The following is a 22,063-nucleotide window of genomic DNA, read 5'->3' on the forward strand; positions in this document are numbered from 1 at the left end:
GAGATCTCAGGTTCGACATGAGGGACAACAATTGGTATAAACCCATTTGCTCCAGTCTTGGTGAGCATGATTTACCATGGCAACCTGTGTTTGATAGCTAGTTATGCAGTGAATGGTCGAAAGGGGCATCATTCAGCACAAACAATCCCAATATGAGTAGAAAAAAAATAATAGATACAGGTATATCCATCAAGAACCTTCATGACAAGGATTAGGATAGTGCAATTCATTTGCTTCTTGTAGTCGTATACTATTGTGGATACATAAATATCCAGAAAACCCACTCACATTTCCTTATTTCTTCAAGAAGATAAGTAATTACTTCCCAAAAATTTTACAGTTGGTTCTCTTCATGGCTGAAGCAGTGGGCAGCACGTCATTCATTATGACGCCTCACCTAAATCCTCATTGGTGCTAGTCTTCAATTCTGAATTTCCTTGTTCTGTGCTTTCAGTGCTAATAGAATATGAACTCCCTGGAACATTCACTAGAAGTTCATCCACATCCTTGTTCTCTTCAATGTCAGAATGCCGTGAACCCTGAAGCAAGTAGCAAAACAGAAAAAGAACTTATATGATATTAACAGCATACAGTGCCAACAACCCAGAGCCATGTGCCGCATATAAGATTTGTCCCATCAATAGGCCAAACATTACTTAAAGGTTAATTAATTTGCAAATGCTTCCCACTCATTTGGATAAATATCTGTCCTTTTCCCCCATTATAATTTCCCCAGATCCTTACCTAAATGACAATCTAGCTGACCAGATGAGAGTTCTAATAACAAATGGAGCATAAGTCAATAAGGCTACACATGATTTAACCAGTGAAATCTAGAAAAGCACACCTCTGCTTCATCCACTTTCCGCTTCGATTTCTTAGTACTTTTGAGGTTACTCATGACAGCTTTGAGTTTCTTCTTTGCCACAAGTCTGGTCAAACGTCGCTCTGTATGCTGTGCGGCAGTGACATCAGCATGACAAGCAACACATAGTGTCCTCATGTTCTCTAGCCTACATTCACCTGCAAGAATTTCAAAAGACAAGAAGCTATGGGTGTGGACTACAGTGGAAAGAGGAAGCTAGAGGGCAAGGGGAAAGAGAGTGTTCCCACAGAAAATAGAAATGAGAAGAGAGTTGAAAGAACCAGAGATTATCTGAGTAAGTCTATCAAGAACTCCAAGAGGATGACCCTTGAACAAAAAATTTGCAAGTGCCTTATCATTTACCTCCCCCTTGATATACAGGTATTATGTGATCCGCATGCCATGCATTGCCATCAATAGGGTCCTGAACAAGCTTTTGAAATCTGCAAAGTGCAAGAACTAATTGGTATTCCAGCTAATACATTGAGTGCAGCAAAATAGAGTAGATAGTTCTTTTGTGTATTTGCCCTAGCTCTCCCACCCTTTTCAAACTTTCTAGTTTGACCAAGGGTATTGTGATGTACAGGGGACTGTTTAAACAAATGAGAACTGTTCAAGTAGTTAAACTCCCCCAAAGCTCCCTTAGTTTAACATATAGGTTAGAAGTTAATTATATGTTATATGTGTGTGTGTTTTTGGGGGGGGGGGAAGGGGGCAATTTATGCACACAAGAACTGTTAGGTAATTAAACATATCAAGGACTCCCTTTGTTAATGTGTAGTATTAAAGTGAAACTGTAAACCATCGAGGTATGTAGTTCCTAGATCAGTAGACTGGCATTATTTTCTATGTTCTTGAAGAACAAAATGTCTTAGGATAGATCCGTCCCTCTAACAAAGTCGATATGTATGTTATCAATAGCTGAAGATATCCATGATGAATTTATACCAAAAACTCAATAAACAAAATAACATCAGAAAGGAAAAAGAAATAAAACAAAATCGTTGAATAAGGACTAAACAGACAAAGGGAAGAAAATGAAACTAGTACCAGGAGGAACACAAAGAATTAACTAAAAAAAAGCACGGGAAAATGGATTGTTCCTTGTTACGCACAAGCTACACATTTTGCTTAAACATAAAACTGATACTGGCTCGTCAATTTCTCTTTCTTGAGATGGTCAGTAGAAATTTAATTCAAGCCAACAACTGCCACGACACACATGTATTAATTTTACATACATGTACACACCGAAAAGCAAGCTATTTGATTAAAAAACTAAGACCTTGGCATGTAAACCATGTAATTCTAATCTGTAAACTTACAATTTCTTACGCTTTGCCAAATTTGGGGCTACTTTGGCAATATACTCTTCACGACTCTCAAATGACAATGGTCTGATGCGCTCGACAAGTTTGTGGCAGTCTAGACGGCAGTTTGTGCAAATGCCATGCTCAATTTGGAAAAGCGCCTAAAGTATCAGGGATCAATTAAAGGGTTTCTTGCAAGGGTAAAACTCGTTTTAGTAAAAATACAAGTAAAAACATACATTACGAATTGATGATTTATTAGTTCTAAGGTGATACTCCTCGCAGCAGTTCAAGCTACAGAAGAGATCCTCAAAGTAGTCAGGAGTTTTGGCATTGCTATTCCTGAACACGAAAAGTCAATGAAGCATTAGTGACCCAAAAATTGTCCTCATGTTTTCCAAAATGATACTTTGAACTCACCTGCAAGAAGTTTGACAAAGCTTGCAGAGTGGTTCATCCTTGTCGGACCACCCCTGCATGTATATCTTCTCTTGCTTCCCTTTCCCAGTACAAAGACGGACCTTCCTCCAGACAGCATTTGGTGGTAACGGATAGCTAATTTCGTCCAACGGCGTTGTCCTCCTCTTACTTCTACCTTTCAGCAGTCCCTGAAAGAAAAGCCCCATTATGTGTTAAACACAGTTCAAAACCTTCCAACCCTGACGAGTCAAAACAGATATAAGCAGAGGTAGGTCACTAATGAAAGGTCAACGATTGGTGAACAAACCCAAAAGACAAAGAAAGAAGCAAATAACATACCCCGTTATCGTGGTTAAGGTTTTCATTTAAATAGGACAACTCAACAGATAACGGAAGTTGCAAGGCCTTTCCAATTAATTTCCTTCGTTCGATGGAACTCAACGTGCTCCATTCTTTGAGGAATTCCACTAGAGCGTACCGACAACTCATATCATCCTTAATATTGTTATAAGCTGTTTTCTCAGCTTCCTTGAGAGGAGGCAGTTTATGATGAACTTCCTCTGGCCGGAAATTCTTAAAAAGCGGTTTTGGCCTGGAATCAATTCCAGGAATACAAGTGTACAGGTGAATCCTACCTGTATATTGGCTGACCTGAAACCATAGGAGTCCAAGCACACAACAAAATCAAAACTAACTCAATTTCAACAAAGCAAACTACAGAGGTACAATCCCCCCCCCCCCCCCCCCGCGGGAGAACTACTTGTTACTGATATGTCCGATTGACAATGCAGATTGTAAAGCAATATCTTAAAGAAGCCTCAAGACCCAAACAGAACTTGGCATATGCTTTTCTTACCATTTTTAAGAACAGGAATGATCTTTAAAAAATGCAAAGTAAACATAAAGAGTTTAGGTGTCCAAGATTATAACCATCTGCTACACAAGAAAAGTGCATAAATTCCATTCACATCAAGCAGCAAGCACTTTATGACGAGGGTAATGAGCTTTATGCTGATCTGAAATTTATCAACTTGGAATATTGTAACTCTCGTAACAGCCAAACCCTCCCCTGCACACCTTCCCAATTTCAGCTGGTTTGGAGGAAAAAATAAGTGATATGGAGATAGGAAATTTAGATAAAATCTATATAATTTTACCTCAAAACGGAGCGACTCTACTTGGACAGAGCTGCTTGTTACAAGTCTGTCGCCAGTTACTTCTGAATCAGGGGATGCACCTTTTCCCTACATACTCCAATTCATGAGTAACAGATTAAGTGTGGTTCCAAATAAACCTCCAAAATCCAAGAAAGGAGGTAGAGTTGTGGGTGCAGAAATAAAGATTAAAAGTATGATAAATTTTTTGTATAAAACGAGAAATCCAGGTAATACCTCCTCATTGAAGTCCTGATTTTTGGCTTCATTGACATCTATACAATGTGACGAAGTAAAGTCATCATCCGAAACTTCAGCCCCACAAGAAGATCCTTCATGCCCTAAGGTAGAAGTGGTGGGCTTCCCATCACAGAGACAAGCCAAAGGCCAGATCAAGCAAAATCAGAAATAAGAGGCATGTCGAATAAACCTAACACTAGATTGGTCACATAAAAATGTACTTGAAGCTCCGCACAGCATGCAATTTTTTGGACTAGTTCTTTAATATCACTTAAATCTTAAGCTAAATCAAAGCGAGTAGCTTTTAAAAATCTGTTCAAGCCAAAAAAAAAAGGAGAAGCTAGTGAGATCATAGGCTAAAAATGAGGTGGAGTGAAGAAAGGTAGCTTCTGTAGAGTATTGGGGCTTTGATGTAGTATAGACATTAATAGGCACCTGTCCGATGCAATACCTACCGTATAATGGAGGTCTGATTTCGATAAGAATGAACTATTTCCATCCTGTTTATCTTCAACCCTGTATGTATCACAATGAGCTTCAACAGGATCTGAATCTAGATGAATGCCTTGGCTTTCAGTTACTGTTGGTTCTGCTCGAGCAACTTCACCATTTCCTGCCTTCTCAGTTGTTAAATGCTCACTGTTCTTTTCTCTGACATCCATTTCCTCAAGGTAAGAAACATCAGCAACCTATTTGCCAGACCAAGCTTACCATCAATGGAAAACAAAAACATTCCCACCAAAGGTCAAGGAATACTAATAAAGTCAAACTAGAGGTAATAGACCTTACTGTCAGTTTTAAAGAGAAATACAGCTAACAATAGTGTCAGGGTTACACAGCATAGGTATCAGTTGCATATACCTTTTGAGTTTTATAAAACAGTACCAAATTACGCACCATTAAAGGCACCTATATAAGGGGACTAGAGTATGAACAAATACCTTAAGAGGATAGAACAATCTCTACAGATCTAAATCTCCACTTGATTAAAGAACTAAACTACATGTTCAGGTTTCCCTGTTTACCTATAAGTAGATCTAAGAATATGAGAGTCCGACTACAAGCAAATAGAGGGTGACCAAGTCCTCCCTCAGCCAACCCCACCAATGAGAAAGTCACAAAACCAAAAAATTACCACTTTCACCATTATGCCTGATTATCTCACATTTTCTGCACCAGTTTCTGAAATGATTAAATTATTACTGCCTTTATCTTCTATTTGATATAAGTCACATACAGATTGTATCTTGGAAAAGAGAAAATGATCATTCAAAGGGTTCTGGGTAAATCCCCATACTGTGCTCTTGATTGAAAACTCTCCACCTACAAGTGTTTGTTATTGAGCTTCCCCACGCCAGTTGACTTATGTCATAAGTCAACTTCTAGATTCAATATTTTCTTCTGTTAAATTGTAGGCTTTTAAATTTAAGTGAAGACAAGAGCATAACATTTAGCATTTGCAAGGCTTGTTATAATTGTTAAGGACAACGATGCAATGCACAAAAATGAACGAGAATGAAACTGATCTATGAATATTATCTTTTCCATGAATACCTCTATTGCCTGTACAGCGTCATACTTCCCATCCATTGTAGATGAAACTTGACGCAAACTCTTATTAAGACTTTGCCATCGAGACTCATCTGAAGTATCCTGGTAAGAAGGCATTAAGTAAAATTAGCAAAAAGAATTTCCCAAGTGAAAATCTCACAGAATATATATTAAACAGAAAGTCACCTTTGCAATAAAAATATATACATTTACTCCCTTTGTTTGCCCTTGTCTATGAGCTCTGCATTCAGCCTACAAATGATTAGACTGCATATAAGCATCAACCAATCAGACAAGAAATAACTACTTCAATATTTAGAAGATCTTGCAAAAAGATAGGGGCACTGGATGTTGACATTGACAATGGAGAATAATCTGAAACTCAAGCATATGACCAACAACAAGGGAAAATCGAAATCGAGCATGGAGATCCATGTTAGGAACATTCACTATTGACAAAAGTGTCCAATATTGGTGCACGTCAGTTACGCAGAAAATTTTAAGGGCTACCTTTCCTAGGATTATCATGTTTACCTTTGTGATATAAAAGTTTATGCTCTGCATTCATTGATGTGCACAAGCCCTGCGTGGCATGCCATTCATGATTGAGAACAACCTATGTTAAGACAATATGCTTAGTGGGATTCCAGTTCATTGTCTGTAGCATTCAATTGGTGATGGTGCCTCACACAACTGCACAATTTTGTTTAATTCTCAGCTCACCAGTTAGAAAAGTGTGCAGGACAAAGTGAAGTATTAGGTTCCAAGGGATGTTATAAAATAGTAGATCAGTTCACTCATTGCCAATAGTCTTAAACTGATGCTTATGTAATTTTCTGGGTTGAGCATTCCTGGGAAAGATGTAATGAAGCATTCAGTACACGGAAAAGAATTCACACAACTGCCTCAAAGGGTTATCACTTATCTCAGAGCTTCATCCCACCAGACAAAACAGGTGTTAAGAGCATTGGTCAGATATACAAATACATTTATCCTTCACTAGACAGGCACCCAATGTGTGTACACCAATTTTGAATTCTTGGAGCAGTTCTAAATCTGCTGGAGAAGAAAGAGAAGTTGGGAAAAGCAAAACATAGGGCAGTGGGGGCAGAAATAGAGATCTCGATTTTCAATAGGATGACCTCTCTAACCTTCTTTCCTTGGGAGGTGAGATAAGGATACAATTGGAAATAAATGGAAAACAGGGTTTCACTGAAAGAGTTTACCGACTTACACCTCTGCCTAATAGTAGAGATGCCTCAGGAAAAATTGGACCAAAAAAAATCAACAGGTAAAATGTACATGGAGAGCCAAATCCAAGTGTTAAACAACTTAGCCTCTTTACAGAACAGTTACATATATATTCAAATGCAACCATTGAATAGAACGAGAGCAAAAGAAAAAGAGTAAGAAGTAGATTAGATTTCTAAGTAAATAATTTTCTCCACTGATACAATATATTGATATTGGGGTATAACAGCTTCACCTGTTGCATGTGAGCTGGTTTTGTTGGCAACTCCAAGAATACCACATGTTGCGCTGATGTTAAGTTAAGTCCAGAGCCACCAGAGAGTATTCCAACAAGTGCAATCTTAACCTGGTTATCAAAAGTAAAACAAGTCAGCCAATCTGTCTTCCTTTCAAGTGCACAACTCTATCCAAATTAATGGCAAAAACAAAGAGCAAGGCAAGCAACACCAATATACAAAAGAAAGAAACCGATTTACATCCAATGATAACCATTTCATCCATGAGATTATAAATGCTGCTTAAGCTTTTGATTAGTATCATAGGGGCGGGAAAAGCGATTTGTTTCGAACTCCAAATTACCAGTAACGACGAACTCCAAATTATCTGGAGCAGAATATACAAACCTGATTTGCTGATTGGAATGATTGAATAGCTAACTGCCTATCACTTGATGATGCATTTGCATCAACGCGAATATAATCAATATCTTTTTGACAAAGAAACTCCTACAAAAGTGATAACAATGATGGGAACAAGTGAAACCAAGAGAAATTTGATGAGTTCGTTGATACAGCAAAAAGAAGTGTGTAATTTGTTCATGCAAATAGACATGTGAAGTCTATTTTAACATGCATTGCAGGGATTTCACCTGTACACCATCAAGAACTATATGGTGATGAGCAAATATTATCATTTTATGACAACTGCGGCTTGCTTCCATTGTTTCTTCACCGTCCAATTCTGTAATGATTGGATGTATAGAGAGCCACTCGAAGAATCCTGGCAATTTTGCAATGCCAAGCGCTTCGTCATAGAGCTCTCTTAAAGATCTGCAACAGCCAGTATCATCTGACAAAAAGACAAAAGAGGAGCAAGTATATTAAGGCCTCATTTGTTTTTTTTAAGATTAAGACGTCTGAATCTGAGTACACATCTGAATATCAAGATGTGTATTAAGATTAAGACATCTGAATCTGAATACACATCTAAATATTAAATGATTAAGACAGTTTGATTTTTAACATATGAATGTATAAAATTTATCTTTATTTGAAAATTAATAAACATAAAATTCAAATGAAATACTAATTAATCTAATATTCTATCAATAAAATATATAATTTTTTAAAAATATGATAGATGTTGGTGATGATGGCTAACAGGTGAATGCCGACTAGAGGCGGTGGTTGGTGGTAGTTTTGGTTGATGGTGGTGGTTCAGGGTAGTAACTAGTGGTGATTGGCAGTGGTGGCGATTATGATTGAGGATGGTGGTGGTGAGTGGTGATTGTTAATAATGGCGGGTGGTGATGGTAGTTGTGATTGAGTAAGATGGTGGTAGGTTATAAAGATGGGCAGTGTCGGTTGTGGTTGCTGATAGTGATTGGGTGGTTAGTTGTGGTAGTTGAGGTGGATGAGTGTTGATTGTGGTTGAGAATGATGGTGGTGAGGATGGTGGGTGGTGATAGTCGATAATGATGGCGTCTATGATTGAGGATGGTGGTGGTGTGGTGGTGGTGGTTGAGTATGGTGGTGGTGGCGGCATAGTGGTAGTTGATAATGGTAGGCGGTGACGGCAATTAATAATGAATATGGATGATACCATCTTAATGAAATTAAATCTTTGTTATAGATCTTAATCATACAGACCTATTCAGACCCATTAAATGGTTGTGAAGTAAAAAAAACGAACACGCTTAATGATTAAGATCTGAATAATTAAGATTCAGACTTGAAAAACAAACGCACTTAATGTCTGAGATCTGAATGATTAAGATTCAGACCTCCATTAAGTGAAAACAAATGAGGCCTAAACCCATTAGCAATACAAACGTCACAAGTAGCTACTTTTTTTATAAGGTAAATAATTCTATTGATATTGGGGAAACCCCCGTACACAAGCAATATACCAAAAAGTAGAAAGCGTACATTAAACATGATTCTTTACAACAACAACAATAACAACCCAGTAAAATCCCACTAATGGGGTCTGGGGAGGGTAGTGTGTACGCAGACCTTACCCCTACCCCGAAGGAGTAGAGAGGCTGTTTCCGAAAGACGCTCGGCTCAAAAAAAAAAAAAAAGACAAAATGACAAAAAAGAGACAATATTAGTATCACAACAACAATCATAGGATAAATAGGAACACCATGAAATCCAGAAGAAAGATGCAAAGCAAAGGGAGACAATATTAGTAAATATTAGTAAACATGATTCTTTACAAAAGCCACTTAATCATCAATGCAAACAGGGAACTCAAGGGTGCACCAAAAGAAACTAGAGAGAAGAGGCTATTCCTCAAATATACAAAATCATTCCCAACCCCCTCAAACACCTTTATTGTTCTCTCCTTGCAAACTACCACATAGAGCTAGGGCTGCAACATCCGAAGCTGAGGGTCTTATCCATGAACCACACTCAAAAGCTTGTCAAAATTACCCTAGTTACGCATCCCTTTGCCTCTATTGCCAAAGGTGCTGAAGTCCCTTGAGAAACTAAGGTCCTCAGAGTTACTTTACCGTCAAAAAATCCCTATAGTATTGTGCATGATGTCTCATCTTCTACCCACGATAACATTGTTCCAGTTGTATTTCCTCCACTTGGTAAATCCACATTAGTTTCAACTGACACTGACATTAGTTGCCCTCTAGAAAGTTCAAATTGCCGAGAGGACCCAAGTTACATTTTTTTTTTTTGTTTATTATTCTTTTGGATATGATCTAGCAGGCCATATGTATCCATATATTTTAAATTTGGTGACAAATTGCGTTCTCTTCAGTCTTCCCCATTTAAAGAAGCTAACAGATCCCAAAAAAATACAAATTAAGCCTAATAAACAATAAATTGACTATTGCTAGTTGCTTTTCTCACAAAACATAACTACTGGGAAAATTGGATGAAAGGGACCAAGGACTACCACCAACAACAGAATCTAGTTTGAATATCTAGGTCATTTATAACATACCATCAACTCTTTCAGGAGTTTCCAGTTGCACATCTTCAGCAACAAACTTTAAATCCTCAAAAGCTTTCTCTACATCTTTAGCGCATGAGTCATCATTGGTTACACCTTCAACCTCTTTGGCACCACACTTCCCAGAAGCTCTTCCTTTCAACAAGTCAACGGTAGCCACTGCCTGAGAAATATCTGATTTTTTTAAAGTCAAACTTATAATTTGGCGCCGCAACGGTGGTAACTGCAAAAGCACATGCTCCTTCAAACGGCGTATCTGGATGATATAAATAAATGAAGAATAAGAGCTAAGTCTTCAATATCTGGAGGGGAAAAAAAGTAGCAGGAAACAAAGGAAATAATAGTGCAGCATATCTAATAATAATATTGCAGCATGTCTAATAATAATAGTGCAGCATATCTAACTGTAGATGCTGATTATCTCAGCATAGCAAGCATTCTGTAATCAGAGCTTGTGTACATGAATAAATACCACTCCCTCCATGTCAAACATGACGACCTACACACTATCTTGAGAGTCAAAAGGCTATTCCTCAACCACAACCTTTTAATTATTCTTTGTTATTTATTAGGTTTGTGTCAGAAAGAACATCATATACATTTCTTACAGAAAATAGTGTATCTATGTATATTGAGAGAAAAGAAAATCAATAGGTTACTTGTTGGGAGGGTGAGGATATATATTATGAGAATTTTAAGGTAGAACTACATCCAGAACCCTAACTAGTTGTCATTAGCAACAACCTGAACTTCACATATTGGAAAACTATTATCACAAATTAGGGGCTTTACCAACTGAAAGTGCCATCATTAGATATCAAACTCAACTGTACAGCAATCTTCTGTTTGTCAAAATGAATTAGTGGATAGTAAACCAATTGACAGCAGCGTGACATGAGCAGTTTTACATTGTTAGTTTATAGATATGTATAGTGTTGTCTTGTCCCGTATTGGAAGAGGAGTAATATCTCCTTGTAGTGTATAGCTATAAATAGGGACTTCTTGTATTGTATTTATCATCCAATATCAATAACATATTTTCTCTCGTGCCTTCTCACATGGTATCAGAGCATTAGTGAGAAGATTGTTGTGCGTCATTCCAGCGTTAACCGGGAAGAAAGAATTTAGTCATCGTGTAATTTTTCCGGTGACCTAAGGCTTGTCTAAGTGAAAGTCACTTTCTGTCGGTATTGTGCTAAAACCAACACCACCACGAGGTAGATCACCCTCCGACTACCAACCTCTGAAATTTTATCCGGCAGAAAAGCCGCCACGCTCCTCCACGTGTCGGCAACAACTTTTCCGACGAGGATTCCGGCCATTTTTTCGCGAAGCTTCTTCAGGACAGTGTGCTCTCCTCAAAATTCCGAGCCTACCCATCTAATTCAAATCAAATTCCGGCCACTTTTATATTTTTCCGGCGTGAACAGTGACCTTTCTGGCAATTTTTGAAAATATTTCTTCAGGACAGCTTGCTCGCAAAGGAATTCCGAGTCTATCCATCCTGGTTACAACAAATTCCGACAACTTTGGAATTTTCCGGCGAGCTACAGTGTTTCCGGCACAGAAAAATGTTATGTTTTCCTGCTGTAAACAGTGTTTTTCAAGCTATTTCTTAAGTTTTCTCACAGGAGTTACTTATTTCCACTATTTCAAGTTAACCCTACTACGACAAATTGTAGCGACATGGGAACCGATGCTTTGAATAGTCGGATGGTTTCTTTAGCAGAGTATATTGAGTTCCTTCAGTATAAAGCATGTAAGCAGACATCTTCTGAGATAGCTTCTGTTGTTCAAACAGGTAATAGCGTGACTTGTTTCTCCCAATCTTCATCCTCTGAGTCTTGGGTCATTGATTCAGGTGCATCAGATCATATTTCTGGTAACAAATCTCTTTTCACTACTATTTCGTATTCTCAATCTCTTCCAAAAGTCACAATGGCCAATGGGTCTCAAACCATGGCAAATGCAATAGGTCAAGCAAGCCCACTTCCTTCCTTACCTTTAGATTCAGTCCTTTATGTTCCCAATAGTCCTTTTAATCTCATAGTTGTTAGTCGCTTAGCCAAATCACTTAAATGCGCTGTTTTATTTCTTGATGACCATGTTTTGATACAGGAACGCAGTACGGGGCGGATCATTGGTACCGGGCGTGAATCAAACGGACTTTATTACCTTATCCTTGCTAAATCACATTGACTCACATCTTGTCTTCCTTCTACAACTTGTCTTGTTACTGATTCACCAGATTTATTACATAAACGGTTGGGACATCCCAGTTTGTCAAAACTTCAGAAAATGGTATCTGGTTTATCTCATTTGTCAGCTCTAGAGTATGAGTCATGTCAGCTCGGTAAGCATACCCGCTCCTATTTCCCTCGGCGTCTTGATAATCGAGCAGCGTCACCTTTTACTTTAGTCCATTCAGATGTTTGGGGTCCTAGTCGGGTCAGTTCCATCTTAGGATTCCGCTACTTTGTCAGTTTCATTAATGATTATTCCAGGTGCACTTGAATATATTTGATAAAAAATCGATCTGAGCTGTTTTCTATTTTTCAGACCTTCCACGCTGAAATTCAAAATCAATTGGGGGTTTCTATTCGCACATTCCGTAGTGATATTGCCCGAGAGTATTTGTCTTCCCCATTTCAGCAGTTTATGAAATCTCATGGGATTATTCATCAAACATCTTGTCCGTACACATCTCAACAAAATGGGGTAGCTGAAAGAAAGAATAGACATCTTATTGAAACTGCTCGTACCCTACTCATACAATCTCATGCTCCGTTACGTTTTTGGGGGATGCCGTTCTTACATCTTGCTATCTTATTAATCGTATGCCATCTTCAGCTATCCAGAACCAAGTTCCATTCTCTGTCATGTTTCCCCACTTACCTTTGTTCTCTCTTCCACCCCGTATCTTTGGAAGCACTTGTTTTGTCCATAACCTTACTCCAGGAACAGATAAGTTAGCTCCGCGTGCTCTTAAGTGCGTATTTCTGGGTTTCTCGAGAACACAAAAGGGGTATCGATGCTACTCTCCTGGCCTCCAGCGGTACCTTATGTCCGCTGATGTTACCTTCTTTGAAACCCAATCATACTTCATAGGTTCAGGTCATCACTTAGATATTTCTGAGGAACTACCAGTTTCATCTTTTGGAGATTCAGTAACTCCAGCTCCACCACCTACAACTCCAGTTGTAGCTCTACCACCTATAGCTCCAGTTCCACCACCTACAACTCTGGTTGTAGCTCCACCACCTATAGCTCCAGTTCCTCCACATAATCCAGTTCAACCTTCTGCAGCTCCACCACTCTTGACTTATCATCGTCGTCCACATCCAGCATCAGGCCCAGGTGATTCACGCCCCGCATCAGATTCTGCACCTACTGCGGACTTGTCTCCTCTTAGTCAACCAATTGCACTCCGCAAAGGTGTACGATCCACACTTAATCCTAATCCCCACTATGTCGGTTTAAGTTATCATCGTCTGTCGTCACCACATTATGCTTTTATATCTTCTTTGTCCACTGTTTCTATCCCTAAGTCTACAGGTGAGGCACTATCTCATCCAGGATGGCGACGTGCTATGATTGACGAGATGTCTGCTTTACATGCGAGTGACACTTGGGAGCTTGTTCCTCTTCCTGCAGGTAAGTCTACTGTTGGTTGTCGTTGAGTTTATGCAGTCAAAGTCGTCCCGGATGGCCAGGTTGATCGGCTTAAGGCTTGTCTTGTTGCAAAAGGATATACTCAGATTTTTGGGCTTGATCATAGTGATACTTTCTCTCTCGTGGCTAAAGTAGCATTTGTTCGTCTCTTTTTGTCCATGGCTGTTGTACGTCATTGGCCTCTTTATCAGTTAGACATTAAGAATGCTTTTCTCCACGGTGATCTTGAGGAAGAAGTTTATATGGAGCAACCACCTGGTTTTGTTGCTCAGGGGGAGTTTAATGGTTGTGTGTGCAGATTGCGCAAGTCACTATATGGTTTGAAACAGTCCCCTCGAGCTTGGTTTGGTAAGTTCAGCACAATTATTCAGGAGTTCGGCATGACTCGTAGTGAGGCTGATCACTCTGTGTTTTATCGGCATTCTGCTCCTAATCTATGTATTTATCTAGTGGTTTATGTTGATGATATTGTTATTACTGGTAATGATCAGGATAGTATTACTAATCTGAAGCAACATCTCTTTCAATACTTCCAGACTAAGGATCTGGGCAGATTGAAGTATTTTCTAGGTATTGAGGTCGCTCAGTCTAGCTCAGGTATTGTTATTTCACAACGGAAGTATGCCTTAGACATTCTTGAGGAGACTGCAATGATGGGTTGCAGACCTATTGACTCTCCTATGGATCCGAATGCTAAGCTTCTGCCTGGACAGGGGAGCCTCTTAGAGACCCTACGAGATATAGGAGGTTGGTTGGCAAATTGAATTACCTCACAGTGACTAGACCTGACATTTCTTTTCCGGTGAGTGTAGTAAGTCAGTTTATGGATTCTCCCTGTGATAGTCACTGGGATGCAGTTGTTCGCATTCTTCGGTATATAAAGTCAGCTCCAGGCAAAGGATTACTATTCGAGGATCGAGGCCACGAGCAGATTGTTGGGTACACAGATGCTGATTGGGCAGGATCACCTTTTGATAGACGTTCTACGTCTGGATATTGTGTTCTAGTAGGAGGTAATTTGGTCTTGTGGAAGAGCAAGAAACAGAATGTAGTTGCTCGATCTAGCGCCGAAGCCGAATATCGGGCCATGGCTATGGCGACGTGCGAGTTAGTTTGGGTCAAGCAGTTGCTCAAGTAGTTAAAGTTCGGAGAAATCAGCAAGATGGAACTAGTGTGTGATAACCAAGCTGCTCTTCATATTGTGTCAAATCCGGTGTTCTATGAGAGGACTAAACACATTGAGATCGACTGTCACTTTGTCAGAGAAAAAATACTTTCAGGAGATATTGTTACAAAGTTTGTAAAGTCGAATGATCAACTAGCAGATATTTTCACTAAGTCTCTTACTGGTTCTCGTATTAGTTACATGTGTAACAAGCTCGGTACATATGATGTGTATGCACCGGCTTGAGGGGGAGTGTTAGTTTATAGATATGTATAGTGTAGTCTTGTCCCACATTGGAAGAGGAGTAATATCTCCTTGTAGTGTATAGCTATAAATAGGGACCTCTTGTATTGTATTTATCGTCCAATATCAATAACATATTTTCTCCTGTGCCTTCTCACAGACATCATGTACTTACAAGTCGCTGAGAGATCGAAGATGAGGACAAAAACAAAGTACATCATGAAAAATACAATGAATTGAAGCAACAAAGGAGCTACAAGGTCATACCATTACAGTTTGCTTCAGTAACACATTTAATTCCTCCAAGCGAACCCCCTTTGAGAAATCCTGTGAAGACCAAATCATGAACATTTTCCAGTGGGATTTGCGTCTCTTTCAATATTTGAGGGAACAAGAGTCACCTGGAAAACCTTCCCTTGGCAGCCATGAACAAATCTAACCGAACAGTAAGTCTTTGCAAAGTCATATTTAGTCTTTCCAAGTAAACCGGGCCTAGGTTAAACCATGAAAGAAGTATGAGAAGGGAATAAATGACCATCCAGAGTAAAAGGTACTCAGAGAAAATGGAGAACCAAGTAACTCACCATAAGATATTTATTTGATGAAAAATGTCATAAGGCCTACGAGCATTTAGGAAAACAGGAAACATGTATCAGAATGCAATTGACATATGCAGAAAATTGCCATGATCGAAAAGAAACAAAGTACATTAGCAAGTTAAGACTGCTCTCAAAGGATAACTAAACTTCAAAGATCATACATCAATAAAAGTGTCACTACACGCTACAACCTTGACAAAGATGGAGTCCCAGATAATAGAATTACATGCTTGGCCTTTGTCGCAACATCAAGAACAGTTGTTATCTGTCAAACAACAAAAGAGAACTCTTACGCAGTAAAACAAATAAGTATTGACTATGTACAGTAACTGATCATGAAATGTCGATAATTGGAAGTGCATCCACTAAAAAAACGAAGTTCCAAATTCATGCATCATGCCTCATAAATATGAAGATCCTTTATTGAAGAGAAAGCATCACCCCTTCTTTAATTGAGAGTTTTGTGCCTCTCAAAAGTTTGTTCTACCTACATCTCTAACCTTCCATGAAAATTTATTTCTTGACAAATGTCGTATCTGATAGAGAACCAAGATGTCAAGTTTGATACTTCCACCCCAAACTTGACAAGGACTCCATCTACTTCTTTATCAGCAAGTACACGAAAGTTGTGGCCTTGTAGTGGGTTCATTCATTGCTTATGGGTCCATCAAGTGGGTCTTGAGGCCTGTGGTGTAAATGTCCAGATCTATGACAACCTCAAAATTTTGGAGTGGAGAGTAAGCAGCCGATCAATCTTTGACCCATCAGTAAAAACTGAAGAGCTTTGACGGTCTTCATACGCCATTTTTGAAAAGTATTAAACTAACAATTTTTTTTCTCTTTAATCTATTTAGAGGTTTTGACTCTGCATCACCAATATTTATCATCACTAGAAAATAGAGCAACTCTAACACAAATGATCCTGTGGTCAACCCTGATAAACTGCAAAGTGGATTTTCAACTCAGCTTTATGTTTGATCTAGAAGAGCCTAAACTGGAAATCAGATATATAAGCACATGCAGTATAACTTCATAGCTTTTCCCATGTTAGCCAAAAAACTTTTATCTTTTGCATCCCGCTTCAGTCATGCTTTTTGTTTCTAATTCCCAAGTCTTTTCGATTTAATGTTGACTAATTGTTTTTTTTAAATCAAAGACAATTTCATCCTTTCACCAACCAAGTGACTCATGAAACATTAGTATTTAGTGGAAAGGTTCTAATGCCACTAATCAAATGTTTAGGGATCAACACCCCAACTTTTTACACCTCAACCATCAATTGGTATTACCCTAAACAGTAAATGGTCAGACAAAGAGCTAAATATATTGAAGTAAGCACTTATTTGACTAGTTACTTAAAAAATAACTTGATCTTAGTTATCTAAAGATTTTTTTTTCTCAGAAAGGACTTTGTACCTCGTCATTTTCACATGCTTTCTTTGTGCAACGCAAATTATGTGATTCATCCACAACCAAGGTGGCCCACTCTTGTTCCAACATGTTCCTCCTCAAACGACGAAGCATCGTATATGATATCACCACAACTCTTGGACATTTAGGTAAACGAGCAGGATTGTCTTTGTGACCAAAAACTAGACGACAAAGATGAATACATAAAAATTGAATGTAAGACATAAAACTAGAAAAGACAAAAAAGCCTAGAAGGACAGCCAAATTAGTCATGCTAGCTCAAAATGAACGAATTTACAGTTAGACAATTCCTCCTCAAACGACGAAGCATCGTATATGATATCACCACAACTCTTGGACATTTAGGTAAACGAACAGGATTGTCTTTGTGACCAAAAACTAGATGACAAAGATGAATACATAAAAATTGAATGTAAGACATAAAACTAGAAAAGACAAAAAAGCCTAGAAGGACAGCCAAATTAGTCATGCTAGCTCAAAATGAACGAATTTACAGTTAGATAATTCCTAAACGAGGAACTAAGCAATATATTTGTTGTTTATCAACTCAAATATAGTTTAAAACACAGCTCTTTTCCAGCGGAACTGGACATATAAAAAGGACCCACAGAACAAGGGGAGAAATAACTTATTTTTTTAATCAGAAAGAAATCTATTGAAACAAGGGGCAGAAATAGATTACATAAAGATAATAAAGAAATATTTTTTTTAATGACAAGAGAATCGTGTTCAATGCTTTCTTTAGGTTGAGATCAACAAGTGATTAAGTTTTGTACACATAAAAATGAGAAGAGCTCTCTGATTTTATCACTAGCAATGAGTCTCTCGTAATCAGTTATTCAAGCAGCATCGAGTCTCATCAAGGGTTCAGTGTTTCATTTATAGTCCCTAGAAGCTTTCCCTTCAATACGACCATTCAAGAGTTAAATTATCCAAATAAGTGTGAGAACAAAACTCTTATTCTCCTAATGAAAGTAAAGTAGGTAAACTAAACGGATAACACAAATATGCAGTCTAATTTTTGCCTAACTAAACCTGCCATCCAGGCCATAGAAAAGGTGGTATCTAAAACCATTCACTGCCATTCAAAACTCAGCCTTTTTCGAAGAAACAATCCATACAATTCATCTAAAAGTTACTCAAGAAAAAGATACTATAAGAGCTATATACGCGTTAGATAACTGAAAAGAACTCTATCGGTGGCAAAACTGAAACAAACTTCCATTAGTTCAATCCTAGAACTAAGGGACAGTGGTAAACAGCAAAGGGCACGGACTCTTCACTTTTGATGTCGCACCCGTGTCGACACGACGTGTGTGTGGGTGTGAGTGTGGGTCTGGATCTGTACCGGATCTGGTCAACTGATTTTTGGGTACTTTGACCTAGATCAATGGAGAAATTCGGGACAGATACAATGATTTTTGAAATCAAAACAAAAGCTACGGTGAAATTGAAAAAAAAATGTAATATCTTGTATATAGAAATTTCTATTTCAATCCTTTTCCTTTTATCTCCTTCTCGGATTCTCCTCTTGATCGATATTTCTTCTTTCTCGGAATACCTTGTAAGTTTTTCACATAATGTCTCATATAGATATTTTTATAACTCTATTTTTAGATATTTGAATTATTTTTAACTGAATCCCTGCACCAGTGTCCGTACCTGGATGAGTATCCCCGAATCTTAATATTAAGATCATGAAGTATCTGACCTCTAGATCCGCACCCATATCGGACACCCGCACCCGAGTCCGAGCAACTTAGGGTCACTAAATAGACTTATATCAATTCCTTATTCACTAGTATGTTTCCTCTAATTATCATACACCACAAACACAAAGTCCTACTTTAGGATTTGTAAATCAACATATACATGACAACAGCTTTTATAACGTTAAAGAACGATATGACTATAACTTCTCCATGCACTCATCCCTAGTCATCACTTTTCAGAGAGGAAAAGGGAGATAAAGGAAGAGAATGGTTATTAGTGGTGGACAAGCTTGAAAACAGTACCCAGATGGATATCAGAAGGTAAACAAGGAAGCCAGCGCTCCAGTTCTTCAGCCCATGGATATCTCAGAATAGCTGGGCAAACTATGAGCATAGAACCTTCATCCATGAAGGAACTTGCAATGGTGATAGCCTGAATAAAAAAATGTGAGTTAATATTAGAGGAGAAACTATTTTGCGAAATATCAAGCTTCAGAAGAAGGTATTGAATTAAGAATATACTAGATTCAAAACAATCAGTTTGAGGCAAAAATGCGCGAGACGCACACACATTAAGACATATACAAAAAAGAAATAGAATTGTAGAATTAATTCAATAGATCCTCCGAAGTACAAAAGTTTACAACCAATATAGGAGATTGATTTCATTGACAACCACAACAAGAAACTTAGAACTGAGAGCTTTGGTAACGCAACTCCAATCTACGGTACCAAGAGCACCCATACAGAGGCAGAGGAATTTACCGTAGCCAAAAAGTTGTCATCTTTAGTATCCGTCAAGAACATGCTTAAGTATTCCTGTAAATTTCCAATTTAAGAGCATTTATATTTCTTCCTTAATTCTAGCGTAACTTCTACCAAATTTATTCCTGTCAAATTTGAGCTAGCTGAGTAACAATCTAGCCAAATAAAGTATCCGAACTTGAAAAAATTAGTTTAAGACTATAGTTTTTCATCTAATAGTTGAATGGAGAAAAGTCTATCCTACAATGAGTTACTCATGTTAGAAGTGCACTCAACTACAAAGATCGCCCATCTTCCTGAATAGCTATTTACCTCAGACATGCATCGACAGTAATAGCAGGATTCCCTGTCTGCTACAGCAATATTCAGTTATCTATTTCAGCAACATTACCTGGATCGTTTTCCCTAGTCCCATCTCATCTGCAATGAGACATCGACCGCCCCTTCTCAATCCAAACCGAACTCCTTCAAGCTGAAAAGGATGAAGTGTATCCAACAATCTTTTAGGAAGTTTGCTGATCAACTCATCAACCTTCTCATCAGGAAGATGCTCCGGCCTACAAGGTATCCATCGACCTGCAGAGGATGAATGAGAAAGTCTCTCGACTACATTGAATGTTCCCCAAGGGATCTCTTCATATTCAATGCTTCTAGAGTTCTTTAGAGACTTCAGAACTGCTTCATAGTCTCTAACTTGATAAACACAAGCCTTTCCCTCACTAGTCGTTTGAGTGCAATGCGACAGTGCCACCTGATCAGATAAACTAACATGGTTGAGTTCCTGGATTAATATCTTGGACTGCTAAAAGATAAAGGCTTCAGACAATTTCACAGTTTTGTAACAAAGGAAACAGATTACCAGTAAAATTACTCAATCCATCAATTACTAGATCAACGACATAGAAGCTTTGGATTCAATAATGAGTTAAAGAGAATGTGCCTTTAAAAGAACGAGAGAGAAACGCATAGATTCAAAGACAAACCAAATCCCTCCTATACCCCGAAATTTGACAACGCTTTCAAGGGCAAATGAGAGATGATGATGTCATGTCCTATGTCGACCTACATATGCATCGGTCGGTAGGTGAAACTATGGTGGGTGAAAGTGTTAAAAGGAGACAAGGTAGACCTAAAATCACATGGAAGAAAGTTATCTCGAAAGACCTATAGTTTCTTTGGATCAATGCATACTTAGCTAAAGATATGGCACAATGGAAGAAAAAGGTCCATATAGATGATATCTACTAGTGGAGATAATGATCTAGTCTTGTTAGACAACTTATAGTATTATTGTTATTATTACTATTATTTATATATATTTAACTTATTTTTCACTTTCACTGGTATAATGATGACATGAGTTAAGCTTAAAGGGGAAGTGAGGATTCATATAGCCGACCATAACTTGTTTGGGACTGAGCCATAGTTGTTGGCCAATTATTTATAGGAGTAAATGAACATCTAAGCCCACAAAAAGATTAAATATTGGCTTACACTAGATGTCAAATAAACAGAAAAAGATAAATCAACTTGGCATACATCAATCTAACACAAAACCCATCCTATCAGTTGAAAATCTTGCAACCCGACATAGGATTTCACATGAACTATGAGTCCAACGAAGACATAAATGTAGGCTATAACTAACATAGTATTGTGAGAAAAAATCCTTACACATGAGAGGCAATCTCTGAGTTTTTCCATACATTGTTGTTCACCGGGATAAGTAAATCCTTCCAGGGGCGCGGGAGTGACAGAGAATGAATCCGACGAGCAAATTTCAAGCCTGGCCCTAAACTTTTGTGGTGGAGGACTAGGGGTGCAGGGCATGGGAGGTGGGTTGAGGGGAGAGGGGGTTTGAGGCTTACGGAAAGAAACATTAGTGGAGTTGGCGGAGAGGGGTAAATGGGAGATCTTTCTGCATTTGAAATGCTTCCAAGAGTCTTGGTTGGGTTCAGTGAGTCGGGTTCTGCGCTTCGCTAAGGCGGCAAGACGATTGGCTTCGGCCCGCTTTCTTTGCTCTTCAGATATCTCTTCTTCAGCTTGTTCTTCTTCTCCCTTCTCCATTTTTCTCTCCGATTAGTGAGAGGAATTAGTGAAGAGTGTGGGTTTTTTTTTTATAGAGAGACAGTAAGATGAAAAGCGCGCGGCATTCTTGTTTCTTGATTCTTGATTTCTTTATTTCCTTTTTTTTTTTTTTTTTTTTTTTTTGGTAACTAAGAATTTTATTAATCACCAATGTGTAACTTTACAAAGCCACAGTTTAGCTACAACACAGCTAACTGTCCAAAAGAAAACTAACAAAGCTAACTAACAAAACTTCTAGCAGAGGAGGATTGCTCTTAGTGTTGTATATCAGACTATCTTTCTACCCTTTCTGCCTACTTGTTTGTTAGTGTATCACTTGGGACTTAATTCCAACTATCAAGCCTAATTCCTCAAATACCAACGGAAAACTCAGAAAATACAAAGTTGGAGAAGTTTTCTTATGTC

General features: G+C 38.3%; 1 protein-coding gene across 1 annotated transcript; it reads right to left on the reverse strand.

Annotated features, from left to right (window-relative positions):
* Positions 1-131: 131 nt before the first annotated feature.
* LOC104121629 (uncharacterized) lies at positions 132-21,744 on the reverse strand. Its single transcript, XM_070197573.1, has 24 exons — positions 21,245-21,744; positions 19,962-20,321; positions 19,109-19,238; positions 17,079-17,254; positions 15,854-15,927; positions 15,648-15,683; positions 15,465-15,555; positions 15,331-15,390; positions 9,975-10,239; positions 7,660-7,859; positions 7,415-7,516; positions 7,027-7,137; positions 5,727-5,792; positions 5,544-5,642; positions 4,445-4,678; positions 3,987-4,109; positions 3,753-3,839; positions 2,935-3,246; positions 2,596-2,783; positions 2,415-2,517; positions 2,191-2,336; positions 1,229-1,308; positions 848-1,023; positions 132-539 (listed from the first exon to the last, which is right to left on the reverse strand). The coding sequence occupies exons 1-24, from the start codon at positions 21,635-21,637 to the stop codon at positions 384-386; spliced, it is 3,768 nt and encodes a 1,255-aa protein (XP_070053674.1). The 5' UTR covers positions 21,638-21,744; the 3' UTR covers positions 132-383.
* Between the last annotated feature and the right edge of the window lie 319 nt (positions 21,745-22,063).

The sequence above is a fragment of the Nicotiana tomentosiformis genome, chromosome 3 (assembly GCF_000390325.3).
Source record: "Nicotiana tomentosiformis chromosome 3, ASM39032v3, whole genome shotgun sequence".
Classification (NCBI taxonomy): domain Eukaryota; kingdom Viridiplantae; phylum Streptophyta; class Magnoliopsida; order Solanales; family Solanaceae; genus Nicotiana; species Nicotiana tomentosiformis.

Bases quoted from the DNA above. Each gene is read 5' to 3' on its own strand.
- LOC104121629 (XM_070197573.1), bottom strand. From the start codon at position 21,637: ATGGAGAAGGGAGAAGAAGAACAAGCTGAAGAAGAGATATCTGAAGAG. The intron at 7,517-7,659 runs GTGAAATCCCTG...TCACTTTTGTAG, and splicing joins TAGTTCTTGATGGTGTACAG to GAGTTTCTTTGTCAAAAAGA. The intron at 2,784-2,934 runs GTATGTTATTTG...CTTTTCTTTCAG, and splicing joins ACCTTAACCACGATAACGGG to GGACTGCTGAAAGGTAGAAG.